This window comes from Podarcis vaucheri, assembly GCF_965113315.1.
Source record: "Podarcis vaucheri genome assembly, chromosome: 4".
Lineage (NCBI taxonomy): Eukaryota > Metazoa > Chordata > Lepidosauria > Squamata > Lacertidae > Podarcis > Podarcis vaucheri.
In genome coordinates, this window is record NC_138762.1 from 18,983,113 (window position 1) to 19,008,575 (window position 25,463).

General features: G+C 43.4%; 1 protein-coding gene and 1 long non-coding RNA gene across 7 annotated transcripts in view; one reads left to right on the forward strand and one right to left on the reverse strand.

Moving 5' to 3' along the window:
• Nucleotides 1–1,931: 1,931 nt before the first annotated feature.
• The window catches only part of PIWIL4 (piwi like RNA-mediated gene silencing 4), a 40,886-nt gene continuing 17,354 nt past the window's right edge, over nt 1,932–25,463 (forward strand). Inside the window, exons 1-6 of one of the 6 annotated variants that reach the window (XM_082219102.1) lie at nt 1,932–2,379; nt 15,779–15,883; nt 17,212–17,290; nt 21,520–21,645; nt 23,281–23,495; nt 24,761–24,882. In XM_082219102.1, coding sequence (XP_082075228.1) covers nt 2,065–2,379; nt 15,779–15,883; nt 17,212–17,290; nt 21,520–21,645; nt 23,281–23,495; nt 24,761–24,882 — 962 coding nt within the window. In that variant the 5' untranslated portion in view covers nt 1,932–2,064. Of the gene's footprint in view, nt 2,380–6,661; nt 6,681–7,272; nt 7,297–11,367; nt 11,478–13,951; nt 14,049–15,778; nt 15,884–17,211; nt 17,291–21,519; nt 21,646–23,280; nt 23,496–24,760; nt 24,883–25,463 lie in introns of those variants that run through there. The other 5 variants (XM_082219103.1, XM_082219104.1, XM_082219106.1 and 2 more) reach the window with 5 other exon arrangements.
• Nucleotides 2,241–11,339, reverse strand: LOC309530619. Its single transcript, XR_014218776.1, has 3 exons — nt 11,016–11,339; nt 8,486–8,642; nt 2,241–2,353 (listed from the first exon to the last, which is right to left on the reverse strand). It is a non-coding gene; the product is annotated as an uncharacterized lncRNA (long non-coding RNA).

The window sequence follows — 25,463 nt, forward strand, 5'->3', positions numbered from 1 at the left end:
TAGACTTTAGCGTTAACCCATGTGTAATAGGTTTCCTGATGTGAGCTGTTCCTTCAAATAAGGATTTTCCTTAGCTAAGAATTAAACAATATTTTTTTTAAAAAAAATGGATGTCTGAAACCATGCTGACTGGATTACCTTTCTTTGCTGGCAAAATATTAATATTATAGAATAAGATTAGGATTACAAGATTATGTGGCATCATGATATAGGTATTATTTTTGAAAAATAGCATGGGTTCTAGAAATGATTATGGATTATCAGATTTCTAGCACACAAGCAGTTTTTTTGAGGCAAGAAAACTCTGAATGCAACACCAGCAACTTGCCCTTGTATCTTTTTCTTACACTGCAATATATTATATTTCTAATTTCTGTCTCGGATTGAAATAATTGCACTAGTGCCCCATGCCCCCCCCCACTCCATTGACTCTTGTGGGGTTGGCAAACACACACACCTGCCAGAACAGTGGAGGGGTGGAAGAGAGTTGAGTTTTCTGTGTAATGTTTGTCCTTTCTGCAAATATATTTCAAAATGCGCCTTTTAGCACTGCATAATTGGTCACTCTAGAAGTCATCAGGAGAAAGCAAATATCTTATATCTCATGCTAATGAGTATAGGGTACAGGGCAGTATAAAAATTAAATTAATAATAATAATAATAATAATAATAATAATAATAATAATAATAATAATAATAATAGACACTTCATAAATAGATGGTTAAGCTTTTCTAGTGCATCATTCAGCTGAATAACCAATATTCCACTGGGCGTGTTTTGTAAAGAATGCTATAGAAAATTAAACCCACAGGCTAACTGCATTCGTGCTGATTTACCTGTATCGATTCCTCTAGCTGTGTTCTCCAAAGTATCTCTTGCTAAGAGAGTTGTTTCAACTGCCAAGAGATATCAGATTTCCATCTGATTAAGTGTTTGATGCCAACAATTTGAATTTGTTTATAATTATCTTTCAAATACACCTGTGAGCTGCAGCTGCAGAATCACCGGTCCCCTTCCTTGGCTGCAAGAAATGCATCCATTCTAACAATCATGGGTAGACTTCAGGCTTCCGGGATCAACTTGGTTCTTGTATATAAACCTGATATCCACTGATCACAACCAGTGAGGTGCAGAAAGTGGTTATGGGATGGGCACCATGTTGATGAACCAAGGGGCTGATTGGGTAGAAGGCAGCATCCTACATTTTGTGCATAAGGGCCCAGTCTTAATCCTCAGCATTGCCAGCTGAAATGATCTCAGACAAAAAGGGCCCAGGAAGACTACATTGTAAATATGTGGGGCAGGGAAGAAGGAAGGAAGGATGGGGGGGGGGGGAGAGACACACACATTTCCCCCTCTTTGGGATTTTTTATTGAGGGCAGCAGTGAGATTCAATTCCGTGTCTTTGTGGTTCATCATAGCTCACACTCTGAACCCCTACATTTGACTGGGGTTCTTTCCTCTTAAAAATCCGCATCCTGAAGTACCTTACTAGACCTAACGGTGATGTTTCAGCTAAAAGGAAGTTTTTCAAACACTGAGGATCCTTAAAAGTTTATGGTGGGCTGCTGGATTCTCTGTGACAAAAATCAGTTGTGACTTTTTTGACAGCTACGTAGGTGAGGCACAGGACAACAGGCAACTCCAATAGACAGGATGAAGCTAAACCAGATTTCCCTTCTCTGCCTCCAGCTGGCCCTGACCAAACTTCTCCAGAGCATCCTTCACCTGAACCTCTTCCCTCTTCTGATAACTGTCATTTCTCTCTCAGCCACCATGTTCTTTCGTGACATCACAGGCAGTCCACAGCCAATAGCATCAGCACAACCTCCCGTGGCCTGACGATTTTGGAGGCACCTCCACAGGGGTTTGCTTATTTCTTATTTATTTCTCACCCAGCACACCTTTCCTGTTATGCTAACCTTCAGCCTTCCAGCTTCCATCTAATCATGAACATTTCCACACATCCCACCCCATTCGGTCACATACATGTACCATTTCACCCTGACCATTTTTGAGACCTCCCATTCCCACACACAAGCGTACGCCAGCCAGCATCCACGATGAACACCGGCAGATACAATCGGTCCATTCGTTTACGTTTGGGTCCTGCTTCAGTCCACAAATATCCACCGGCTTCTGTTGACTGGCTTCTGAAGGTGAGTTTCAACCAGCTGACATCCACAAACACCAGCCGTGAAACATCTGCCGGCTTCCAAATGCAAGCTCCACCAGCTTTCACCCTCCAACCCCTGACAGTTTCCATTAGGTCCGTCACTATAGACATCAGCCAGCTTCGGACCACGGATATCGGTAGACTTCAAGCCGCAATCCCACTCAGCAAACTTGCCCCTATAAATAAAGCAGAGATGAAATCGGTACAAGTCAATTCCATGTCTGGGAAAGCTTGCTGCAATAAAAGCACATTTTTAGCAGGTGTCTTTAAAAGTGTAGGCAGGCACTCTCTGTGGCAAGTCCTAAATTATGGAATTCCCTTCCCACAGAGATGTGTCTATTACCTTCATTACATAGCTTCTGGCATATGCTGAAGATCTACCTCTTTATCCTGGCAGGGTATAAATAATAAAATTATTATTATTATTTGACACCTCAGATATTTTAGGACCCACCCTATTCTACCAACTGTAATTAGTTTTAATATTGTATTTTAAAATTGCTCTATTCTTCCTCTTTCGTCGTCTTTCTTTTAATTTCTAGGATCTCTACATCAAACTTTCACTTTCCAGCTTTGTTTTTTTTGGTGGGAATTAAGACTCTAGTTCCCATTTGCAGAGCCTTGAGGAAGAGAGCCCTGGGTTGCAGGACCCTTTAATTAGTTCCCTCCTATAAAAACTCTGTGTTTAAAGTTTAAAGAACAAATTACTTTTACTTAGTGTACTGTACTTGCAGTTGCAGATTAAATATACAATGCCGGTGGGTGTTTTCTTAAATTGTTAATACATCTTACACAGATTAAATTGTTAAGCCTCCCTGAGGCAGACAGCAGCACAACAGTTAAGACTCTTCAACTAACTGCCATAACTGCCACAGCGTGTATGACATCAGAGTTCTACAGCTCTTGCAATTCATGCACTTTTAACATATGCATTTTGGATGCTAACATCCAAGTTTTCAGTCGTGGCAGGGGTGCCATAACGCCATGAAAGTGGAATTGAGACTTACTCCAATCGGTTCCTTCAGATGGAAAATGAATGACACCCTATTAAGAGATCAGGAGATTGTGAAGAAGGCCCAAAAAACTTTAAAAGACTATTTCGAAATAAATTTGAACACTACGGTGGAAAAGAGAACAATCTGGGACGCAAGTAAAGCAGTCATGAGAGGGTTTCTGATACAACAGAACACGATTAAGAAAAGACTCTGGAATGAAAAAAAGGATAAGATCTTAGAGAAGATAAGAGATGGAGAGAAAAAATTGAGATCAAAACCAAAATCGAAAGAGGTTCTGAGAGAAATTAAATTCCATCAAGCACAATATGCGAAATTGATAAATCAAGAAGTTGAATGGAAAATTAAACAAATGAAACAAAGATCATTTGAATCAGCGAACAAGTGTGGAAAACTGCTAGCATGGCAGTTGAAAAAGAGACAAAAATTGAATACTGTTACTAATCTAGAGGTCGAAGGGAGAAACATTCAGAAACCAGAAGAAATTAGAAAGTGTTTCCAGAGATACTTCAAAAAACTCTACACGCAAGGGCCGCAGGAAGAGACTGAGATAGACCAATTTTTAAAAATCAATGGACTACCAAAACTAGCTCAGGAAAAGAGAACAATCCTGAACTACAGAATAACACAACAAGAAATTGAGGGTGCCATTCAGAATATGCAACTAGGCAAATCTCCAGGCCCAGATGGACTTACCTCCAAGTACTATAAGACATTAAAAGACTTTTTGATACAACCATTAATGGAGGTATGCAATCAGATTATGGAGGGGAAGAAGGCACCGGAATCGTGGAAAGAAGCTTTCATCACATTGATACCTAAAGTGGAAACTGAAAAGACCCAACTTAAGAACTACCGTCCTATCTCACTCCTAAATGTGGATTACAAAATTTTTGCAGATATTTTGGCAAGTAGATTTTTAAAAGTACTAAATGAAGTAATTCATAAAGACCAGGCAGGCTTTCTCCCAGGTAGACATCTGTTTGATAACACCAGGAATATTATTGACATTTTGGAGCTTTTGCAAATTAATATCAATATGAAAGCAGTGTTAATTTTTATTGATGCGGAGAAGGCCTTTGACAACATTTCTTGGAAGTTTATGAAGAAAAATTTGGAAGGGATGGGAGTGGGACGGGGGTTTGAAAATGGTATAGAGGCAATTTATTCAGAGCAAAAAGCTAAATTGATAGTGAACAATGTGGTGACAGAAGAGTTTAAAATTGAAAAAGGAACACGACAAGGGTGCCCCTTATCCCCTCTTTTATTTATTTCAGTCCTGGAGGTGCTTCTGAACATGATTAGGGAGGACCGGTTGGTGCAAGGAATACAGGTCGGAGTGAAACAATATAAACTGAAAGCTTTTGCAGATGATTTGGTTTTAAAACTACAGGAGCCAGAATCTAGTACAAAAAGAGTTTTAGAACTGATTCATGAGTTTGGTCGGGTGGCGGGATTTAAGTTGAATAAGCAAAAAACCAAGGTTTTGGGGGGAAATTTGACATCTTTGGAAATAGATGGGTTTCAGAAAGAGACAGAGTTAAATGTGGTTAAAAAAGTGAAATACCTAGGGGTTAGTTTGTCTGTTAAAAATTTGAACTTATTTAAAGACAATTATGAAAAATGTTGGACAGAAATTAAAAAGGATTTAGAAATTTGGTCAAGACTGAAACTTTCCTTGTTGGGTCGAATTGCAGCTATAAAAATGAATGTATTGCCGAAGATGTTGTTTTTGTTTCAAACCCTACAGATTGTGGACAGAGTGGAATGTTTTGGAAAATGGCAGAAAGATATATCTAAGTTTGTCTGGCAGGGCAAAAAGCCCAGGATAAAATTTAAAATTCTAACTGACGCAAAGGAAAGAGGGGGATTTGCCCTGCCGGACTTAAGGTTATATTACGAAGCTGCAGCTTTCTGCTGGATGAAGGATTGGTTACTTTTAGAGAACACTGATGTCCTAGATCTGGAAGGGTTTAATAATGCTTTTGGATGGCATGCATATCTGTGGTACAACAAGGTAAAGGTTCATAAAATGTTCAAAAACCATATTGTCAGAAAAGCAATATTTAATGTCTGGACAAAATACAAAGACTTATTAGAAAATAAGACCCCGAGATGGTTATCACCAATGGAGGCTAAGGCCCGAAAAAGACTCAATATGGAAGCCGGTTGGCCGAAATATTGGGAAATAATAGAAAAAATTGGAGATAATTGGAGGTTGCAGAGCTTGGAGAAATTACAGAATAAGGTGCGAGACTGGTTACATTACGCTCAAATTCAAGAGGTTTTCAAACTGGATAAAAAAATAGGATTCCAGGTGGAGAAATCGAAATTAGAGACAGAATTGCTTGAGCCAAAGACTAAAGTACTTTCGAGAATGTATAACTTGCTGCTTAAATGGAACACTCAGGATGAGACAGTCAAATCTGCCATGATAAAATGGGCTCAGGATATTGGGTATAACATCATGTTTGAGGACTGGGAAAGGTTATGGACCACCGGAATGAAATTCACGGCATGTAATGCTCTGAAGGAAAATATTATGAAAATGATATATAGGTGGTACATGACCCCAGTCAAGCTTGCAAAAATATATCACCTGTCTGATAACAAATGTTGGAAATGTAAGGAGGCTGAAGGGACATTCTTTCACCTCTGGTGGACCTGTCCAAGAGTGAAGGCCTTCTGGGAAATGATTTACAATGAGTTAAAAAAGGTATTTAAGTATACCTTTCCCAAGAAACCAGAGGCCTTCCTCTTGGGCATTGTCGGCCAGAAAGTGTTAAAGAAGGATAGAATTTTTTTAATGTATGCAACTACAGCAGCAAGAATACTCATCGCAAAATATTAGAAGACAAAAGATTTACCCACACTGGAATAGTGGCAGACGCAATTGATGGACTACATGGAACTGGCTGAAATGACTGGCAGAATCCGAGATTTGGGAGAAGAAACAATGGAAGAGGACTGGAAAAAATTTAAGGACTACTTACAAAAATATTACAAGTTGTATGAATGTTAAGAATTTGCATGATTTGGAAATTTTAGCTTCAGCAATTAGATTTGGTGAAACAGGAAACTAAGTTATAAGTAAGAAAAGGTTGAAATTTAAAGTAATATTATGTTTAATTTAAGGTACAAGTAATTGATAAAAAGTATTTTAAATCTAAAAATATAATATCTGAAAGGTACAAAATAAGACATGAAACAAGGTAATAATTTGCTGATATTTTTATTGTAAAGAATGCAGGGTGAGGGAGATGTGGGGAAGTCCAGTTGGTTGTATAAAAAAAGCTTTGGAAAGTTGGATTTTTTCTTCTTTCTTTCTTTTTCTTTCTTGTTTTTTTCTTATATTTCTGATTTTGTATCTGAAAAATGTAATAAAAATATTTAAAAAAAAGAATCATTGTTTTTCTGCATGTTCTGTCTCTTTTTCCTTTTGTTTTATTTCCGCCTTCCCTTCTTGGGCTGGCGCTTTAATGCCGATTATGTAGCATGGATATTGCAAATGAAGCTTGCAAAATAATCCTGGGAACTGTAGTTTGCTAATAATAATAATAATAATAATAATAATAATAATAATAATAATAATAATAAATTTTATTTATATCCCGCCCTCCCCAGCCGAAGCTGGGCTCAGGGCGGCTAACAACAGTCAAAATAGTCCAACATTCTAAAACATTCATTCTAAAATTAATTAAATCAAATTAAAATCAAATTAATGGCAACCATCAAGCAAAATTGTTTGTGCAGATTGCCAGAGGAGGGGGTCAGGCTGCGCCCTGACCAAAGGCCTGGTGGAACAGCTCTGTCTTGCATGCCCTGCGGAAGGATGTCAGGTCCTGCAGGGCCCTAGTCTCTTGTGACAGAGCGTTCCACCAGGTTGGAGCCGCGGCCGAGAAAGCCCTGGCTCTAAGACTGCTGAGAGTTGTTAGGCGACCCCCCCCTCTTCCCCTCACAGAGCTACTACGATTCCCAGAGTTCCCTGGGAAGAGGGACTAATTGTTAAACCACTCTGTAACTCTGTGAGAATAGGGGTCTTCCAACAACTCTCTGCACCCTTAGCAAACTACAGTTCCCATAACTGGGGGGAAGCCATGACAGTGGTATGATACTGCTTTAAATGTGAAGCTGCATCCAGTGTCATTGGATATTCTGTGCAAAGTGAGTTAGGTTGGCGGGCCCTCTGCCGATTTGGGGGCAGTGGCAAATGCCCAAATTTGCCACCCTCTGGAGCAAACCCTGATGCTAGATCAGGGGTCAGCGAACTTTTTCAGCAGGGGGCCGGTCCACTGTCCCTCAGACTATATTTTCAAAAAATATATATGAATGAATTCCTATGCCCCACAAATAACCCAGAGATGCATTTAAAATAAAAGGACACACTCTACTCATGTAAAAACACGCTGATTCCTGGACTGTCCATGGGCCAGATTTAGAAGGCTATTGGGCCGGATCCGGCCCCCGGGCCTTAGTTTGCCTACCCATGTGCTAGGTAAACAGTTTGGCCTTCAATCTGAGCATTGCTGACAGCCTTGAGTCCCTCAGCCAGAGGAGACCTGGAAGGTCTAAGTATCTTTGGTGGTGAAAGTATCTGGCCGAAAATGAGTTTCATAGTTAGGTGGGGATTTGAACCTTGATCTCTACGATTCAAGTCCTATCTTATCTGCTACCTCATGCTCCAATGCATTCCACCTGCCAGAGACCCCCAACAAAAAAGGCACAAGTTCCTATGAACCAAGTACCTCCTGAATATTATCAGCACCCAGGCACAGTAAAGCGATAGTACAGTCCGTATAGTTAAAGCTATGGTTTTCCCAGTAATGATGTATGGAAGTGAGAGCTGGACCATAAAGAATGCCGAAGAATTGATGCTTTTGAATTAAGGTGCTGGAGGAGACTCAGTCCCATGGACTGCAAGAAGATCAAACCTATCTTCTGAAGGAAATCAGCCCTGAGTGCTCACTGGAAGGACAGATCCTGAAGCTGAGGCTCCAATACTTTGGCCACCTCATGAGAAGAGAAGACTCCCTGGAAAAGACCCTGATGTTGGGAAAGATGGAGGGCACAAGGAGAAGGGGACGACAGAGGACGAGATGGTTGGACAGTGTTCTCGAAGCTACCAGTATGAGTTTGACCAAACTGCAGGAGGCAGTGGAAGACAGGAGGGCCTGGCGTGCTCTGGTCCATGGGGTCACAAAGAGTCGGACATGACTAAACGACTAAACAACAACAACAATCAGGCTGAGCATTGTGCCCTCTGACTGCTGGAGCGATGTGCCACGTTATCTTCACCTTGGGAAGATTATTCTCCACGTGTCGCTTTTAGAGGGATGTTCTTGGGTGCTAGCCAATATTCCAGAATCAGGCCTGACGGCATTTCAGTTCATTTGTTCCTCTGTAATCCTCACAAATCACACCCACGCGATCTGTTGTGCCCATCTGCTGCCTGCTGGAGTGATCAAGAGTAGTCAGATAAATCCACTACATTATAACAGATGTGATAGGAAAATACAAATGCAGCAGAAGAGTGGATGCTTTGTGTTTCAGCTGAATGTGGAAAGTGAACCTCAACTGCACAGTGCCACTGTTTTAATGAATCACGTATCATCTGTCTGTCTGTCTATCTGCCTATATGGGGTGATATCTAAACCGCAAGCTGCAAACCATAGGAGACAGTGCAGTTACAGCTTGTCGTTAGCCCAAGGGTCAGCCCAAGACATTCTGGCACCCAAGGCGAACCACAAAATGTACACACCCACCCACCAGGGAAGAAGTGGGTGAGTGACGATTTGCACTGAAAACAAGGGAGCTCAGTATTGTGCATCAATAAAATGACCCGAGAGGAGGAATCAACCAGCTCTCAGCCTGCTCCAACTGGCCTCTGCAAAGGATCACTGCCGGATTTACGTATAAGCTAAACAAGCTATAGCTTGGGGCCCCACTCTCTTGGGGGCCCCCAAAAAAATTAAAGGGAAAAGAAAATGGATGTATATTTCCAAAATATAGGGTAAGTTCAACAATTACTTTGATAAAAAAACATATTTTGTTATGTGCAAATGGCTTTAGATACCTATTAGGTACATAAATTACTATATAGCACAGGGGTCAGCAACCTTTTTTCAGTCCACCGTCCCTCAGACCATGTGGTGGGCCAACTTTTTTTTGGGGGGGGGGAATGAACATATTCCTATGCCCCACAAATAGCCCAGAGGTGCATTTTAAATAAAAGCACACATTCTACTTTCTTCAGATGGTTTTATTTAGGTTTTATTGATTTAGTATGCTGTAAACCGCTTTGAGATTTTTCTTAAAAATATAAAGCGGTACAGAAATAAAATAAAAATAAAATAAATACTCATGCAAAAACACCAGGCAGGTCCCACAAATAACCCAGATGCATTTTAAATAAAAGGACACATTCTACTCATGTAAAAACATGCTGATTCCTGGACCGTCCACGGGCCGGATTGAAGTGATTGGGCTGCATCCGGTCCCCAGGTCTTAGGTTGCCTACCCCTGATATAGCATATGTTCAACACAAAAAACAGTGGCCATTTGTTGTTGGCACAGGACAGCTGGACATATAAAGGGCCCCACTACCTTCAGTAGGTTGGGGCCTTATCAAACCTAAATCCTGCCCTGCAAAGGATCTGAATGAATTGTTATCACAACTGTTCCTGTTTATTTTATTGATGCGTTTTCCAGTGGCTGCTTAAAAACACTCTTGCTTAGGCAAGCCTAACCAGACGCATGCAATACGGACATGTGTTTTAAGTTTATCATGGGTTTTAATTATTTTTTTGAATTTTCCAAATACTTGGTTTTAATTATCGTCCCGTTCCCCCCTCCCGGATTATTTTTATCTTTTTTTATTTTTGCAAAATGCTTCAAGGGCTTTTAAAGTGCTTTTAAAAACAACAAAAATCAAGTCTTATATACATTTTATGGGGGGGGAGCCTGCACACACAAAACCCAGATTTTATTTTTGTTTTATTTATTTAACTTCTATACCACTTTATATTTTTAAGAAAAATCTCAAAGTGGTTTACAGCATACTAAATCAATAAAATCTAAATAAAACCATCCGAAGAAAGTCAAATACAGCCATACCTTGGGTTACAGACCTTAGCTGTCCACTTTTCCCTTTTCTTGCGAGGAATCCTATTTGGAATAAGGGAATTTCCCTTTTAAAAAGGCAAACGTTGACAGCTATGTTACAGATGCTTCAGGTTGCGTGTTTTCAGGTTGCACACTGCGCCAAACCCGGAAGTACCGGAATGGGTTAATTCCAGGTTTCAGCGCTTGCACATGCACAGAGGTGCTAAATTGCGCTTTGCGCATAAGCGCTTAATCATGACCTGCGGTGCGCAGATGCGGCGCTGCAGGTTGCGAACGTGCCTCCCGCACGGATCCCGTTCACAACCAGAGCATCCACTGTATAAACAGTCAAAGCAATGCAATTAAAACTGAAATATTATCATAAAGATTTCAAAATAAAACATCACAAAGGAGGTTAACTACGGAATACATAAAGTTAACCAAAAAAAATCTTAAAACATTTCAAAAGAAAACATTGCTAAGTGAAGTCAAATATAAAATGCACATTTAAAACAGCATAATTAACAAGAGAATAAAAGATTATCATAAGTGTGACACGGTTTAGGAACTGGATGAACAGACGCAGATGAACTGGAGCAGCAGAGCAAAAACTTATTTGCAAGCCGTCGGGGATTTGCGCGCGTTACTCCCAGCGACGGCCTCGGGCAGAGGAGGAAAAAACACAACGGGATTTTTGCGCGCGCTTGGGCTCATTGCAAATTACCTTTTTATCACCCGAGGAAACCATCGGATTGCAAAATAAAATAAAATAAAATAAAATCTCCTACCCCCCCCCTGCATATCCTACCCACAATTTCCAGCAACGGAAAATTAAATTATTCGGAATATACGGTGCACGCTCGCTTCCTTCCCCTCCCCGCACCGCCCCCTGCCGGCAGAAACGACGAACTGCAACGGCGGGCGAGGAAGAGGAGCGGCGCCGCAAGCGCGTCAGCGGCGGCGCGTGCGGGAGGGCGCCGGCAGCAGAGCCTCTCTGGCAGCGGTTGAGGGCTCGGCGTCGGCGGGTCGTTGGCGGCCGCGAGGCTTCGAGGCGCCGAGGCCCGTGCGCAGGGAGGGCAGCGGGGGTTGCGGGGCGAAGCAGCTCCGCTTTCAGCGCGAGGCGGGAAGGGAGGCGAGAGGAGGCTTCGAGCTCCCGCTGCCAAGTGTCATTCCCCCCCCCCCAGGGGTCAGTACTGGCTTAAGCAAATAAGAAGAAGAAGAATATACCCTCACGTATTTTATATTAGGGTGGTTGTGGTTTTTTGGGGGGGGAAAGCCGTTCATTTAAGGAGCGTTGGGTGCGGCTGGCAAAGGGGCGATTTGAACCCGCGTCTCCTAAGCCGTTGCGTCGGATTTCCCCCCCCCCCAACCCTAATTCAGACTCCCGCTGGCTCCAAGGCTCGGTTTCCCCAAATCTTGGCTTTTTTCCCTCCCCCCCCCCGCCATAATCTTTGTTTTCAAGCAGCTAAATTATGGGGTTTTTTTTTAAAAAAAAACAACCCACCACAATATCCAGACATTTTGATCTGTGCAATCCCTCAGTCTACTTTGTAATTTTTATTTTTGTCTTTTAGTTTTGTTGCTGATGTTGCATTCAGTGTTTCTTAGCTACTTTCGTTATCTAGAATGCTGTATTTTACACGGTCCTGGATGAAGGGCGGTAGAAGAACGTAGGAAATTTTAAGGAAGGGCTATAACCTCTTTAGAGGACGCGGGTGGCGCTGGGGGTTAAACCACAGAGCCTAGGACTTGCCGATCAGAAGGTCGGCGGTTCGAATCCCCGTGACGGGGTGAGTTCCCGTTGCCCGGTCCCTGCTCCTGCCAACCTAGCAGTTCGAAAGCACATCAAAGTGCAAGTAGATAAATAGGTACCGCTCCGGCGGGAAGGTAAATGGCATTTCCGTGCACTGCTCTGGTTCGCCAGAAGCGGCTTAGTCATGCTGGCCACATGACCCAGAAGCTGTATGCCAGCTCCCTCGGCCAATAAAGCAAGATGAGCGCCGCAACCCCAGAGTCGGCCACGACTGGACCTAATGGTCAGGGGTCCCTTTACCTTTTACAACCTCTTTACATGCCCAACCATTGGGGTGGATGGGGAGAGGGAGATCACATTTCTGTCTCCCCAACATCCATTTCCTGCCCAATCCATGGCTGCAATTTCATAAAGTATTACTGCCTTTTTCTCCTGCCTTTACTGACTCCAAGCGGATCCCGATATTACCCTTGGTTCTTACCAATCATCCAGACCAATTTTAAACTTTGCAACAACCCCTTTCAGTTTGGAATGAGAGACTGGCTGGCCTAAGGTCATCAAATGAGCTGGATGAAACACTGACAACTTGACCGCTCCTATACTTTGTATATTTTATCTGTTTTTAAATTGGATAATATAGTATACTTCTCTGGCTCTTTTAGGACATTCTTCTCTAGTGTAAAATCTGCCCACAAATGGGGACGAGTGTGCTCCAAGGTGGATTTGATTTAAATTAAATCTGTTTAAATCACTAGTCAGTAAATCAGTTTTTTTTTACGGAAAGACATTCCTGCTGGTATAATCTTAATATTTACAACCAGATGAAGGTTTCACTATTGGAAGAATAAATTTTCAGAGTAGTTTTTACCGTTTTATCAAAAATTACTGATTTGGTTATAGTATTAGAAATACATAGACAGATAATTATGAAATTATTGTGAGGTTTAATAAGTTAACTATATTTGGACAACTTTTCTGCTGTGATTTATTGGAAGGAGAAAAATAATCATTTCCTTAATAACAATTTAAACAATTTATTTAACAAAAACAGTAACGTAGCATATGTATGGAGAGACCTGTGGCTCGGGCGCACTGCGGGCCCCTCAGTCGTGACACCCGGGGTGGCCTGCCCCTACCGCAGCCCCCTTCCTCTGCCCCTGTGTCTTTTATTTCTAATCCATCATTGCTCATGCCTATTCCTCCATCATTTCTCTTCACTTCCCTTGTACACTTGCATTACACATATTCCAGCTGTCTAGAAACCTCCTGCTACATTTCTCCTCTCCCAATGTTTTGGTTTGTTTGTTTTTTTTAAAAAAAAACTTGAGTTTTTTTTTTCATTGTGCAGATAAAGTGAACCAAAAGAGGGGGGGGACCCAAAGAAAAAGTGCTTGAAACTGTAGTACAATTCAGTATAGGTAAAGGTAAAGGGACCCCTGACCATTAGGTCCAGTCGTGGCCGACTCTGGGGTTGCGGCGCTCATCTCGCTTTATTGGCCGAGGGAGTTGGCGTACAGCTTCCGGGTCATGTGGCCAGCATGACTAAGCCGCTTCTGGCGAACCAGAGCAGCGCACGGAAATGCCATTTACCTTCCTGCCATAGCAGTACCTATTTATCTACTTGCACTTTGACGTGCTTTTGAATTGCTAGGTTGGCAGGAGCAGGGACCGAGCAACGGGAGCTTACCCTGTCGCGGGGATTTGAACTGCCAACCTTCTGATCAGCAAGTCCTAGGCTCTGTGGTTTAACCCACAGCGCCACCCGCATCCCTACATATAAGGGTATAAATAACGCTACTTTTCCAACAAGTGTACAATAATTAAGTCATAATTGTTATAAATGCATTACAAATATAATATTTATCCATGCACAATCTGTGTCTAGAAGCAATCCGCTCATATGATGCATGGTGGTACAGTGGACTGGGAACCCAGGAGTGATTATGCCATCTCCTGGATCCCAGGGGTACTGACACATCTCCCTTGCTCTGGCAAGTGAATGAGGTGATAACAAGGCTTTTATGTTTGTGATATGTTCGCATAAATCGAGAGCAAATGCGAATTCATTCATTATTACTGTCATGAAAACACAGTGAATTGCAGTCCCACTGATTTTAAGACAGGATATTTATACTGTATTTGTGCAGCTGTTCTTTGCTGTTTTTTACACACATACAACAACAGCAACAACAACAACAATAATAATAATAATAATGGAGAAAGCCCTGCTGCCTGCTTTTTTTGTATTCATCTAGGGGAGCTGTTTTGATGAGCTCCAGCTTTTAAAAATTTACAAGTACACTACTGCTCCCAGCAAATCCCATGCTGGCGCCTCCTCCACATTTTCTTAAAATTACTTAGAATTGCCAAATGAGAATTTGCAACAACAGGAAAATGCCACTCCAAAACAGCAAGCACAGGTTAAATTATTTGAATTTGTCTGAATCCACAGTAGGGAGGAGGTCAGTCTTTCAAATAAGGAACATCTGCAAACTCTCAGAACCGTGGTTTAAGGGCTGCTGTACACACCACAAAATTCCTGTGCAGAAATAGGGAAGTTTTTCAGCATTGATGTTTTTAGATCTGTTGTGAGCCTCTGAGAGTGGCTGGGGAAACCCAGCCAGATGGGCAGGTTATAAATAATAATAATAAATTATTATTATTATTACTACTACTACTACAAATACCAACAACTAAATTAAGATGCTGAAACAAAGAAGCTTTGTGGGGAGGAACTAGGAGTGGATTTTTGTGGTCTTAGGAGGGGGTTCTAAAAGCCAGTGAGAATAAGTGGTTAGAGTGTCAGTAACTGCTTCAGTTTTCAAACGCCTTTTGGAAGCCAAACGTGCCACGCGGCTTGTGTGTTGAGTTTTCAGGACATAAATGCTTCCGGAAATGCATGCTTCATTTTTTTTAATGTTTCGGAATTCGATCTTCTGGAAAGGATTGTGTTTGAAAACCAAGGTACCACTGTACTTTACCTTGATCTCTTTGGGAAAAAATATGGGATATAAATGCAATAAATAAAGAAATGGCCCTGTCCCATATAACCACCCACTCACAGCACCTCTGAGAGTTGGGGGATATGGGCGAAACCTCTTAAAATGACTTCAGTGCACGGGTAGTTTTCTACAGGGGAAGTCAATTAGAATCATAGAACTGTAGAGTTGGAAGGAATCCCGGGGGCCATCTAGTCCAATTCCCGGCAATGCAGAAATCTCAACTAGATCATACATGACAGGTAGCCATCCACCCTCTGCATAAAGACCTTCAGTAAAGGAAGGTACACCACTTTCTGAGGGAGTCCGTTTCACTGCCAAATAGCTCTTACTGTCAGAAGGTTCTTCCTGATGTTTAGTTAGATTCTCCTGTCTTGTAACTTGAATCCATTGGTTTGGGTCCTAGCCTCCAGAGCAGGAGAAAACAAGCTTGCTCCATCCTCAATGTGACAGCCCTTGAGATATTTTAAGATGGCTATTCTATCTCCTCACAGTCTACTTTTTAACCATGCTAGGCATACCAGATTCCCTCAACCATTCCTCATAAGGCTTGGTTTCCAGACCGTTTATCATCTTGGTCACTCTCCTCCCAGACACGTTCCAGCTGTTGAAGGATTCACAGTCCCCTCTTTCTTGTGCATTCTACAGTAGTACCTATATTGCTCAAACTTGACCTGGTTGGATAGCATTCATTTCAAATGACTGGATTTCTCTGTATCATTTTCTTTATTTCAGCAGCTTAAATCTGCAGTGATGACTGGGCGGGCTCGAGTAAAAGCCAGAGGGCAAATCCTTTCTGAAGAAGACCCTACATTTGGACAACCTGGCTCCCTGCAACCGGTATGTAGGTGGATTCTGTGACTGATTTGTTGTTTTTATGGGGGGGGGAGTGTTCACTCAAGTCTCAGAAATGTCCCTACTTAAGCAGGGTGTGGAGGCTCACCACATGCAGCAGATTTTGGGGTACTAGTCAATGCAAGCAAAGTTGCCAGTTATTTCACATGTGAAGGTCGGCAACGTCATCCCCACCGTTTGGGAATCCCTTGCAGACAACCACAGTGGCTGGAGACAGAGTCAGGTTGTGCATCCATAGCAGTGTCCAGAGGAGGAATGATGGCTGGGAGGAGTGCAGAGAGAAGTAACGCCATGGTGCATCTGCAGCAGCACAACCAGATGCCTTCATCTGCCCCAGCTGCAACAAAACCTGTCTCTCCTCTGACAGTCTTTGCAGCCACAGCATGTGCTGCAACCACTGCCCCAAAGGCACACTCCTCCATTGTCTCCTGAGACAGATGGATGCCAACAACCATATAACTGTCTGTTTTAGGCACCAAAATGTCTTGGACCATCTCCACAAATTCTGATCTTTTGAGGGAAAGTGGTGGGCTATTGCTCCCAAACCTTAGTCACTATTATTTGTCGTCTTGTAACCAATGGTTATTGCTAAACAGGGAAACCAATGTTAGGCAAACAAGCGAACAATATACAAATTAAAACACAGAACTCGCTATAAAGATTACAAGGTGAAACAAACAAATGAATCAGATGATGGGCCTGGGCTATACACCATTAGGTACACCCCAGAATACCTAACCACATTTTGTGCAGTATATTTATTTCCAATCTTCCAAATGTTGCTTCTGTCATCAAGTTCCATCAACTCAAGAGGAAGCCTTAAGGCTTCGGTAATCTGTTCAATTCTCTCAGCCTCCCATCTGCAATATGCAGAAAGTGACCCAGACCTGCCTTAACAGGTCTGTTGTAGGTCTGTTCCAGACCACTTCTCAGGATATAGAGCCTCATAACATGAATTGTATTATACTATATATTTAAAGGGGTCTGTTCTTTACTTGTTGGTTGCATTAAACCCGGGGTAGGGAATCTGCCTCTCTAGATGCTGGGCTGCAGCTCCCATCATGCCTGACCATGGACTATGCTGGCTGGGACTGATGGAAGTTGGGGTACAGCAATATCTGGCGGGCCACAAGAAGTCCCCATTGAAGCATTCAATTGTTTTGATGAACAAACATCTCTACACTTCTATTCTACCACATGTCAATAGGGAATGGTTTGTTTTTCTTTAAAATAAATTACTTTTGTGCATAGTATTTTAAAATGATATTTGCTACCTTTGTGCCACTGTCTCTTCTGCCATTTCTACTTCACAGAGTTGCTCTGGGAGTGGGGATTCTTTTGCTTTGCAGAAAGAAAATTATAATACAAGTTCTGGGAACAGCCCCCCTAAATGTAAGTGTTTGGCTTAAATCACTATTTAATAAGTAACTATTGTTAACTCATCTTTCTCTCCAGAGCATGATAAGGTGTTCAAAATGCTGGTAATTATTTGAGGGTTTTTTAATTAAATTTGTATACCACCCTCCATCTGTACATCACAGGGTAGTTCACAACATAAAACCTTTGCTTTTAAAACTTTACATGGCATATCTGAGACAGCACCCTCTTCCACACAGGCCACTTCACCCTTCAGGTCATCTGAAGAGGCTTTGCTCTAAGATCAATCCTTTTCCAAAGGAAAATATTGTTGCACACACTGCAATTTTGAAGTAGAGATTTTAGGGGTGTAGGTACATATTCCTGGTTTGGTTTTCTTGGAATGAAGTTTTCTGGAGATGGTGGTGCCTTCATGATAAGCCGCCCAGAGTGGCTGGGGAAACCCAGCCAGATGGGCGGGGTATAAATAATAAATTATTATTATATTATAATAATACTATTATTATATTATTATATTATTATATTAATATTAATATTATTAATAATATTATTATTATGGAAGCCTCGGGCCATCGGCTGGGTGAGGACTGCAGGGCCTGCTCCCTTCCAGGGCCTTCTCCAACTGGCCCAGGGGGCGTGGCCCAGGCCCTTATTTGGAACAAACTTTTGGGGAAGCTGGGAAGTGTTCTGCAATTGCTTCCCTGTTCCAAGTGGTTAATGTGTTTTCAAATGTCCTCAAGCAGTCGGTGGCAATTTAAATTTGTATTTCTTTTTTCCCCTTTTTTCCTTTGTTGGGGGTGGGTGGGTGGGATGGATATTTGGTTGGGGATTAATTTTAGTATAATTGTTCTGTTTTTGTTTTCTGTTGTTTTATTGGTTCTGTATAGTTTGTGTTTTGTTTTTAAGGGGCGGGATCAGGGCTGCCTGGGAGTGAGGCCCCAGCCAACACGATGGCTGGGACAAGTTCCACAGGGGGGGAAGCACTGGGACATCCGATCTCGGTGATCATGGGCAGGAGGCGGAGTTACGCTAAGACCAGACCATGTCATTACCGAGGAGGCAGGTTTAGTCGTTGTTTGAAGACTATCCCTGCCTCCGGGTCTGGCCTTGACCAGATGGATACTGGAATCAACAGGGGAAACCCACATGACCTGAAGGTGTTGCTGTGTAATTCCAGGTCAATGATGAATAAAACCACTGCCATCCACGACCTGATTGTGGATGGAGGATTTGACCTGGCATGAGTGACAGAGACCTGGTTGGAGGAAGCAGATGGGCCTGTCCTTGCTGCCGCTTGCCCACCAGGTTTCTCTTACACACAGCAACCCAGGTCATGTGGGCGGGGAGGGGGGATTGCAGTGATTTTTAGGAAGTCATTAGTTTGCATCAGGCGTCCTACTGGGAAGACCCAGTTTTCTGAGTGCATGTTCTGGAAGTTGGGCAATAGGGGCAGTACAGGATTCCTTTTGGTGTACCGACCTCCCCGCTGCACCAAGGATTCCCTGTCCGAGCTGCTTCAGGTCGTGGCGGATGTTCTCCTGGAGACACCTAGTTTGGTCGTCCTAGGGGATTTTAACATCCATGCCGACACGACCTTACAAGGGGCTGCTCGGGACTTCGTGGAAAGCATGGCCTCCATGGGGCTGTCCCTGAATAAGTTGGGCCCAACTCATAGTCATGGACATGCCTTAGACCTGGTATTCACCTCTAGTGACGTGGGTGATCTGACACTAAGTAAAAGTGAAACCAAAGAAGTGCCATGGTCAGATCACTTCCTGGTGCAACTGGACTTCTCCGCGACCCTTCCCCTCTGCAGGGAGGTGGGACCAATTCGGATGGTCCGCCCCCGCCACTTAAATGGATCCAAATGGTTTCCAGGGAGTGGTAGGGGATGCTTTATCCCATGTTGATGGCCTTTCAGCTGATTCCCTGGTGGCCCGCTGGAATGCGGAGTTAACCAGGGCTATCGACTGTCTGGCTCCGAAGCGCCCTCTCCGATTGCATGGAGCCCGGACAGCCCCGTGGTTTTCTTCGGAGCTGAGGGCGATGAAACAATCGCTGAGACGGCTAGAGCGTCGGTGGCAGAAAACTCACTTCGAATCTGACCGGACACAGGTTAGAGCTCAACGTCGAGCCTACCAAGTGGCGATAGCGACGGCGAAGAAGACTTTCTTCACCGCCTCTATTGCATCTGTGGAAAATAGTAGCGGGAGACTCTTTCAGGTGGTCCGCAATTTAACGGAACCACCTTTACCACCAGGGCCTTGTAAAGACCCCAAGATATCCTGCAACAATTTTGCAAAGTTTTTTGCAGATAAAATCACTCATATTCAGAAGGAGCTAGACACCACCGTGGGAGCAGGGCCGGGGCGGGAGAGTGCTAGAGCCCTGTCTGGTCAAGTTGCATGGAATCAATTTCAATCCGTTACCCCCGAGGATGTGGACAGGCTGCTTGGACGCGTGAAACCAACCACCTGTCTCCTTGATCCTTGCCCATCCTGGCTAATAAAAGCAAGCCGGGAAGGGCTGGGCAATGGGCTCTTGGGGGTGGTGAATGCTTCCCTCTGTGAGGGAACATTCCCAGATCCGCTGAAAGAGGCGATCATTAAACCGCTTCTTAAAAAACCATCTTTAGACCCGGCCAGTATGGCCAACTATCGCCCAGTCTCAAATCTTCCATTTTTGGGCAAGGTGATTGAGCGTGTGGTTGCTGAACAACTCCAGGCACGCCTGGAGGATGTGGACCATTTGGATCCCTTCCAATCAGGGTTCAGGCCTCATCATGGGACTGAAACTGCCTTGGTCGCACTGGTTGATGATCTCCGGCGAACTAGGGACAAAGGTGAGAGTTGTTTCCTAGTTCTGCTGGATCTCTCAGCGGCCTTTGATACAATCGACCATAACATCCTTCTGGACCGTCTAGAGGGGTTGGGAGCTGGGGGCACTGTCATACAGTGGTTCCGCTCCTTCCTCCTGGGCCGTGTTCAGAAAGTGGTGATGGGGGATGAGTGTTCAGACCCTTGGGCCCTCACTTGTGGGGTGCCTCAGGGTTCCGTCCTCTCCCCCATGCTTTTTAACATCTATATGAAGCCGCTGGGAGAGATCATCAGGGGGTTTGGACTGGGTGTCCATCAATATGCAGATGATACCCAGCTCTACCTCTCTTTCAAATCAGAACCAGTGAAGGCGGTGAAGGTCCTGTGTGAGTGCCTGGAGGCGGTTGGAGGATGGATGGTGGCTAATGGGTTGAACTTGAATCCTGACAAGACAGAAGTACTGTTTTTGGGGGATGGGGCGGGCTGGTGTGGAGGACTCCCTGGTCCTGAATAGGGTAACTGTGCCCCTGAAGGACCAGGTGCGTAGCCTGGGAGTCATTTTGGACTCACAGCTGTCCATGGAGGCGCAGGTTAATTCTGTATCCAGGGCAACTGTCTACCAACTCCACCTGGTACGCAGGCTGAGACCCTGCCTGCCCGCGGACTGTCTCGCCAGAGTGGTGCATGCTCTAGTTATCTCCCGCTTGGATTACTGCAATGCGCTCTACGTGGGGCTACCTTTGAAGGTGACTCGGAAACTACAGCTAATCCAGAATGCGGCAGCTAGACTGGTGACTGGGGGCGGCCGCCGAGACCATTTTTCCCTATTACAAAATACACCTCACAGTTATAAAACCACAGGGGACCCAAATATGACATTAAACTCCCACCCCCAATCCAATAACAATATAGGTAAAGGTAAAGGGACCCCTGACCATTAGGTCCAGTCGCGGACGACTCTGGGATTGCAGCGCTCATCTCGTTTTATTGGCTGAGGGAGCCGGCATACAGCTTCCGGGTCATGTGGCCAGCATGACTAAGCCGCTTCTGGAGAACCAGAGCAGCGCACGGAAACGCCGTTTACCTTTCCGCTGGAGCGGTACCTATTTATCTACTTGCACTTTGTGCTTTCGAACTGCTAGGTTGGCAGGAGCAGGGACCGAGCAAAGGGAGCTCGCCCCTTCACGGGGATTCAAACCGCCGACCTTCTGATTGGCAAGCCCTAGGCTCTGTGGTTTAACCCACAGCGCCACCTGCATCCCTAATAACAATATGTTAGGGTGCATAACAGAACCCCTGTATTGTGATATGCTGTTCCTGGAAAAGCTCACCATGCTTCTTCATTTTTTACATTTTGTTGATAGTTAAATGATGTTCATGGTGAGTTTTTCTCATTCTCTTTGATTTTATGTTTGCTTTGTCTTCTAGATGGCTTTTCTGTCGGACGTTCTGGGTATAAAGTGATGGACAGAGGGGGAAGGATCCGTTGCAACTTTCAAGACATGGGAGTAAATACCAGGGAGACAATAAAACATGTGAAAGATTCTAAAACAGGTACAGTAATCTTTGTCTGGAAAGGGATTTTCATCTGGAAGTAGCCATCCTACTATAGCAACATGGCCTTTGCCCTGAGCTTTACTAGCACTGTAGCAGCCAAGCTACAACAATATTCCAGTTGCCGTGTTATGGGAGAGAGTAGGGTTGCCTGTGCATAGCCTTGCCATTGGGAAGTGTTTGTGTGTTTTAAGAAAATGTTGGAGTTGTGTGCTCAGTTATAGAAAGAGAGAAGGCACAAAGCCACCAAATAACCAATCTCTTGCTTTCTCTCTCTTTCTCTTTTTCTCTCTTGTGAAGTCTCATGGTCTAGCCCACAGGCTCTTCTTGTCTGCTTTACACTGAAAAATATGAATTGCTCCTTCCAAGCAAACTTGGTTGCACCCACACTGAAGCCACTTCATTTGTAGGGCATGACAAAGGCTGCTTGACTCTGCACACATCTTCCCCCAGTGATGCTGCTGCAGCCGCCGCCACTGCCACCAGAAAAGTGTTGGGCGCTGGCAGGCTACTGGTGTGTGTGTGGGGGGGGGACTTTAACCACATCAGTTACGTGGACCACTGGTTGCCTACCCATGCGCTAGACCAATTTATAAAACAGCCTGAACAGAGAATTTATACCTTTGGCAAAATGATTGCTAAAATTCAGCTGAGTAAACTGAGATTAGGAATGTACAAAAAAAAATTTGTAGTAGAAACAGCAGTCTTGTGGCAGCATAAATACAAAAGATGGCCCCTCTCAAATTGGGGTGTAAACAGGAGACAGAAGGAAATCTACTAGATAAGTCCATTTTCAGAGGATTTCTCTGATCCAGGTGTGTCTACTTTTTATATTGTGTTATTCTATCAAGATTTGGGTTGTTAATTAATTTGGCACGTTCATGCCTGGGGAGACGGAAGAAAGTGGAAAGGGCATCACAACACTGAAGAGAACCAGAGCCAATCTCATACAGTCTTCACAACTGAGTGCATGTCAAATACATAGCATAGGCATTGTATACACTCTTTGTCCCAGTTTGCATATAGCACTAAGCCACACCATGGCTAAGCGTAAACATGCAGACACAGTAAAAATCATGTCCATTTCATTCCCCCTACCAGCTCTGCTGCTGCTGCACTACCCACAGTAATCCATGGTGTGTCATTTGTCTCGCTCCAGACAAGCCATAAGCTGTAGCCAAGATTTGTTGTTTGTTCAGGGGAGAGAAACCAAGGTTTACTTGTGACGCAAAGAGAAACCATGGCTTCTCTGAGTAGGGTGACAGCAGCAGGACTGGAGGGTGGGGCGGAACAAAATTGCTATAATTTTTACTGTGTGTACCTGCATGCTTATGTATTGACTTGGTCATGTATTAGTGTTATGTGTGAACCAGGCCTATAGTCTTAAGTTAAATTTATCTATAAAGGCAGTCACATATTTAGCTCCTGTTGTGTGGCTCTGTATGCTAAACACTGCACATTGTTATGGCAGCTGCAAGTATATCTCCATTAGTACAGTAGGAGTGATTTGTAGTTTAGGTCTTTCCTTGCCTGGAGAAAAGTTTTACCCAACCAAGGCAAGCAGCACATTGAAAAGAATCAAGAATACTTATTTGTTAATGCAAAGTGAATTTTAATAAAGTTTGTCTATTTCAGGCTCAAGTGGAATTCCTGTGAAACTTGTTACCAACCTGTTTAGTTTAGGCTTGCCAAGGGAATGGCAGCTTTACCAGTATCATGTAGAATTTATGCCAGAGCTGGTGTCGAGACGTTTGCGGACTGCACTGTTGTATACCCATGCTGAATTTCAAGGGAAAACCAAAGTATTTGATGGTGCATCTCTGTTTCTAACAGAGAAACTGGAGAATAAGGTAAGATCGTGGTCATCATTAAAATATGCAGGAGCCAACATTCTGGTATGTTTTGTTTGGGAAAGAGTTGCTTAAGAGGCGATATGTTAGCCTTCAAATATCGTAAGAACTGTCTTGATGATGCTGGAACAAATTCGTTTTGTGTTGCTCCAGAGGATAGGCCCTAAAACAGTAGATTCAAATCACAAGAACCTCCTAATGGTATGAGCTCCTCTGACAATGGAACAGAGACTGCCTTAGAAGGTGGTGGACTCCCATTGCTTACAGATTTTTAAGCAGTGGTTGGATGCCCACCTATTAGGGAGGCTGTACTGCACTAACAAGGGTGTCGTGGACTAGCTGAATGCCAAGACTTGGTGAGAGGCACCAGCTGGTGAACCCCCTGGAAACTTTATTAGCCCCCCCCCCCCAAAGCATGAATGGCTTGCAAAAACAATAAAACTCTGGGGAAGTATTTCGTTAGTAAAATTAACTGCCTGTCCCGAGATTCATTTATTTCAAGTAATGAAAGTCAATAATTTTATTTCCCTGATTGGTGCAATTACCCGATGACAAAACGTAAGAAGTGCCCTGTTACATCAGGCCAAAGGCCCATTTAGTCCAGCATCGTGTTTTCACATTGGCCAACCAGATGCCGCAACAGTTCATGAGCAGTCTCCCTACTTGCATCTCTGATACTGGAGGTAGCATAGCCTTCATGCCTAGAAGCCATTGATAGCCATATCCTCTCCGAATAAGGCACCTACATTTATACCAGGCCTTGACAATCTGTAGACTTCCTGTTGTTCACTGGTTGTAGAAGCTGCCTGGTGTGTGATATCTGCTTTCCTTTCAGTTATGGAGAGGCTTTCGTATGCACATTTCAAAGGAAAGCAAGCTAGGCATGAGATTTCAGCCATTAGTTTCCTAACTCATCCCAGGGTCTACAATATTCTCAGTACAATCCTTTTGCAGTACAGTGGTACCTCGGGTTAAGAACTTAATTCGTTCCGGAGGTCCGTTCTTAACCTGAACTGTTCTTAAGCTGAAGCACTACTTTAGCTACTGGGGCCTCCCGCTGCTGCTGCACCGCCACTGCATGATTTCTGTTCTCATCCTGAAGCAAAGTTCTTAACCTGCACTATTTCTGGGTTAGCAGAGTCTGTAACCTGAAGCGTATGTAACCTGAAGCGTCTGTAACCCGAGGTACCACTGTATTTAGAAATGAGAAGATGTAGTCTGAAGAGAAACCACATAACTCATATATTCCACTGACCCCTGGTTAGGTTACAGAACTGTCTTGTGTAACCCGGAGAGATGAAACTGTGAAGATGACTATTACACTAACCCACCAGCTGTTTCCCAGCAATCCTGTGTGCATTCAGTTTTTAAACATCATCTTTAAAAAGTAAGCCTTTTGATAATTTATTGTCAAAGATCAGTTGGTCATAAAAAGATGCTCATAATATTTATATACTGCTAAAACAATAAAACAGCAAGGTATTAAAATAAAACCTTAAACATCACTGGCAGTTTATCATGTTTCTCTTTCCAGACTTCTTTGGGTGCAGTTTTATTACTGAAAAAAGTAAATGAAGCCACTTTCACTGTTAACATTTTTAACTGCAACTAGATATTTAATTTTCTAGCAAGAGGTCCATATATTCAGTGCATCCAATGGCCTAGTTCACAAGTCACCGAAAGCCACAGCTTATGGTTAACCGTGAATGCAGGGCTCACTCCTGCTTTTCTTCTCTTTTAGAATGGGTAGAAACAGCAAATCATGATCCCCAGCTTAGTATTATACCTGGAGCAGAGATCATGGTTTGGTTGTTTCTCACTCAAACAAACCGCAATTAGTAAACCAAAAACAAACCATTACTTCATCTTGTGGCTTGTTTTGGAGCTAAACAAACAACAATTCTCTGTTCAGAAATAATGCTAGGCATCATGGATTGCACCTCACAAGGGGAAGAGAAGTGAGGGCCA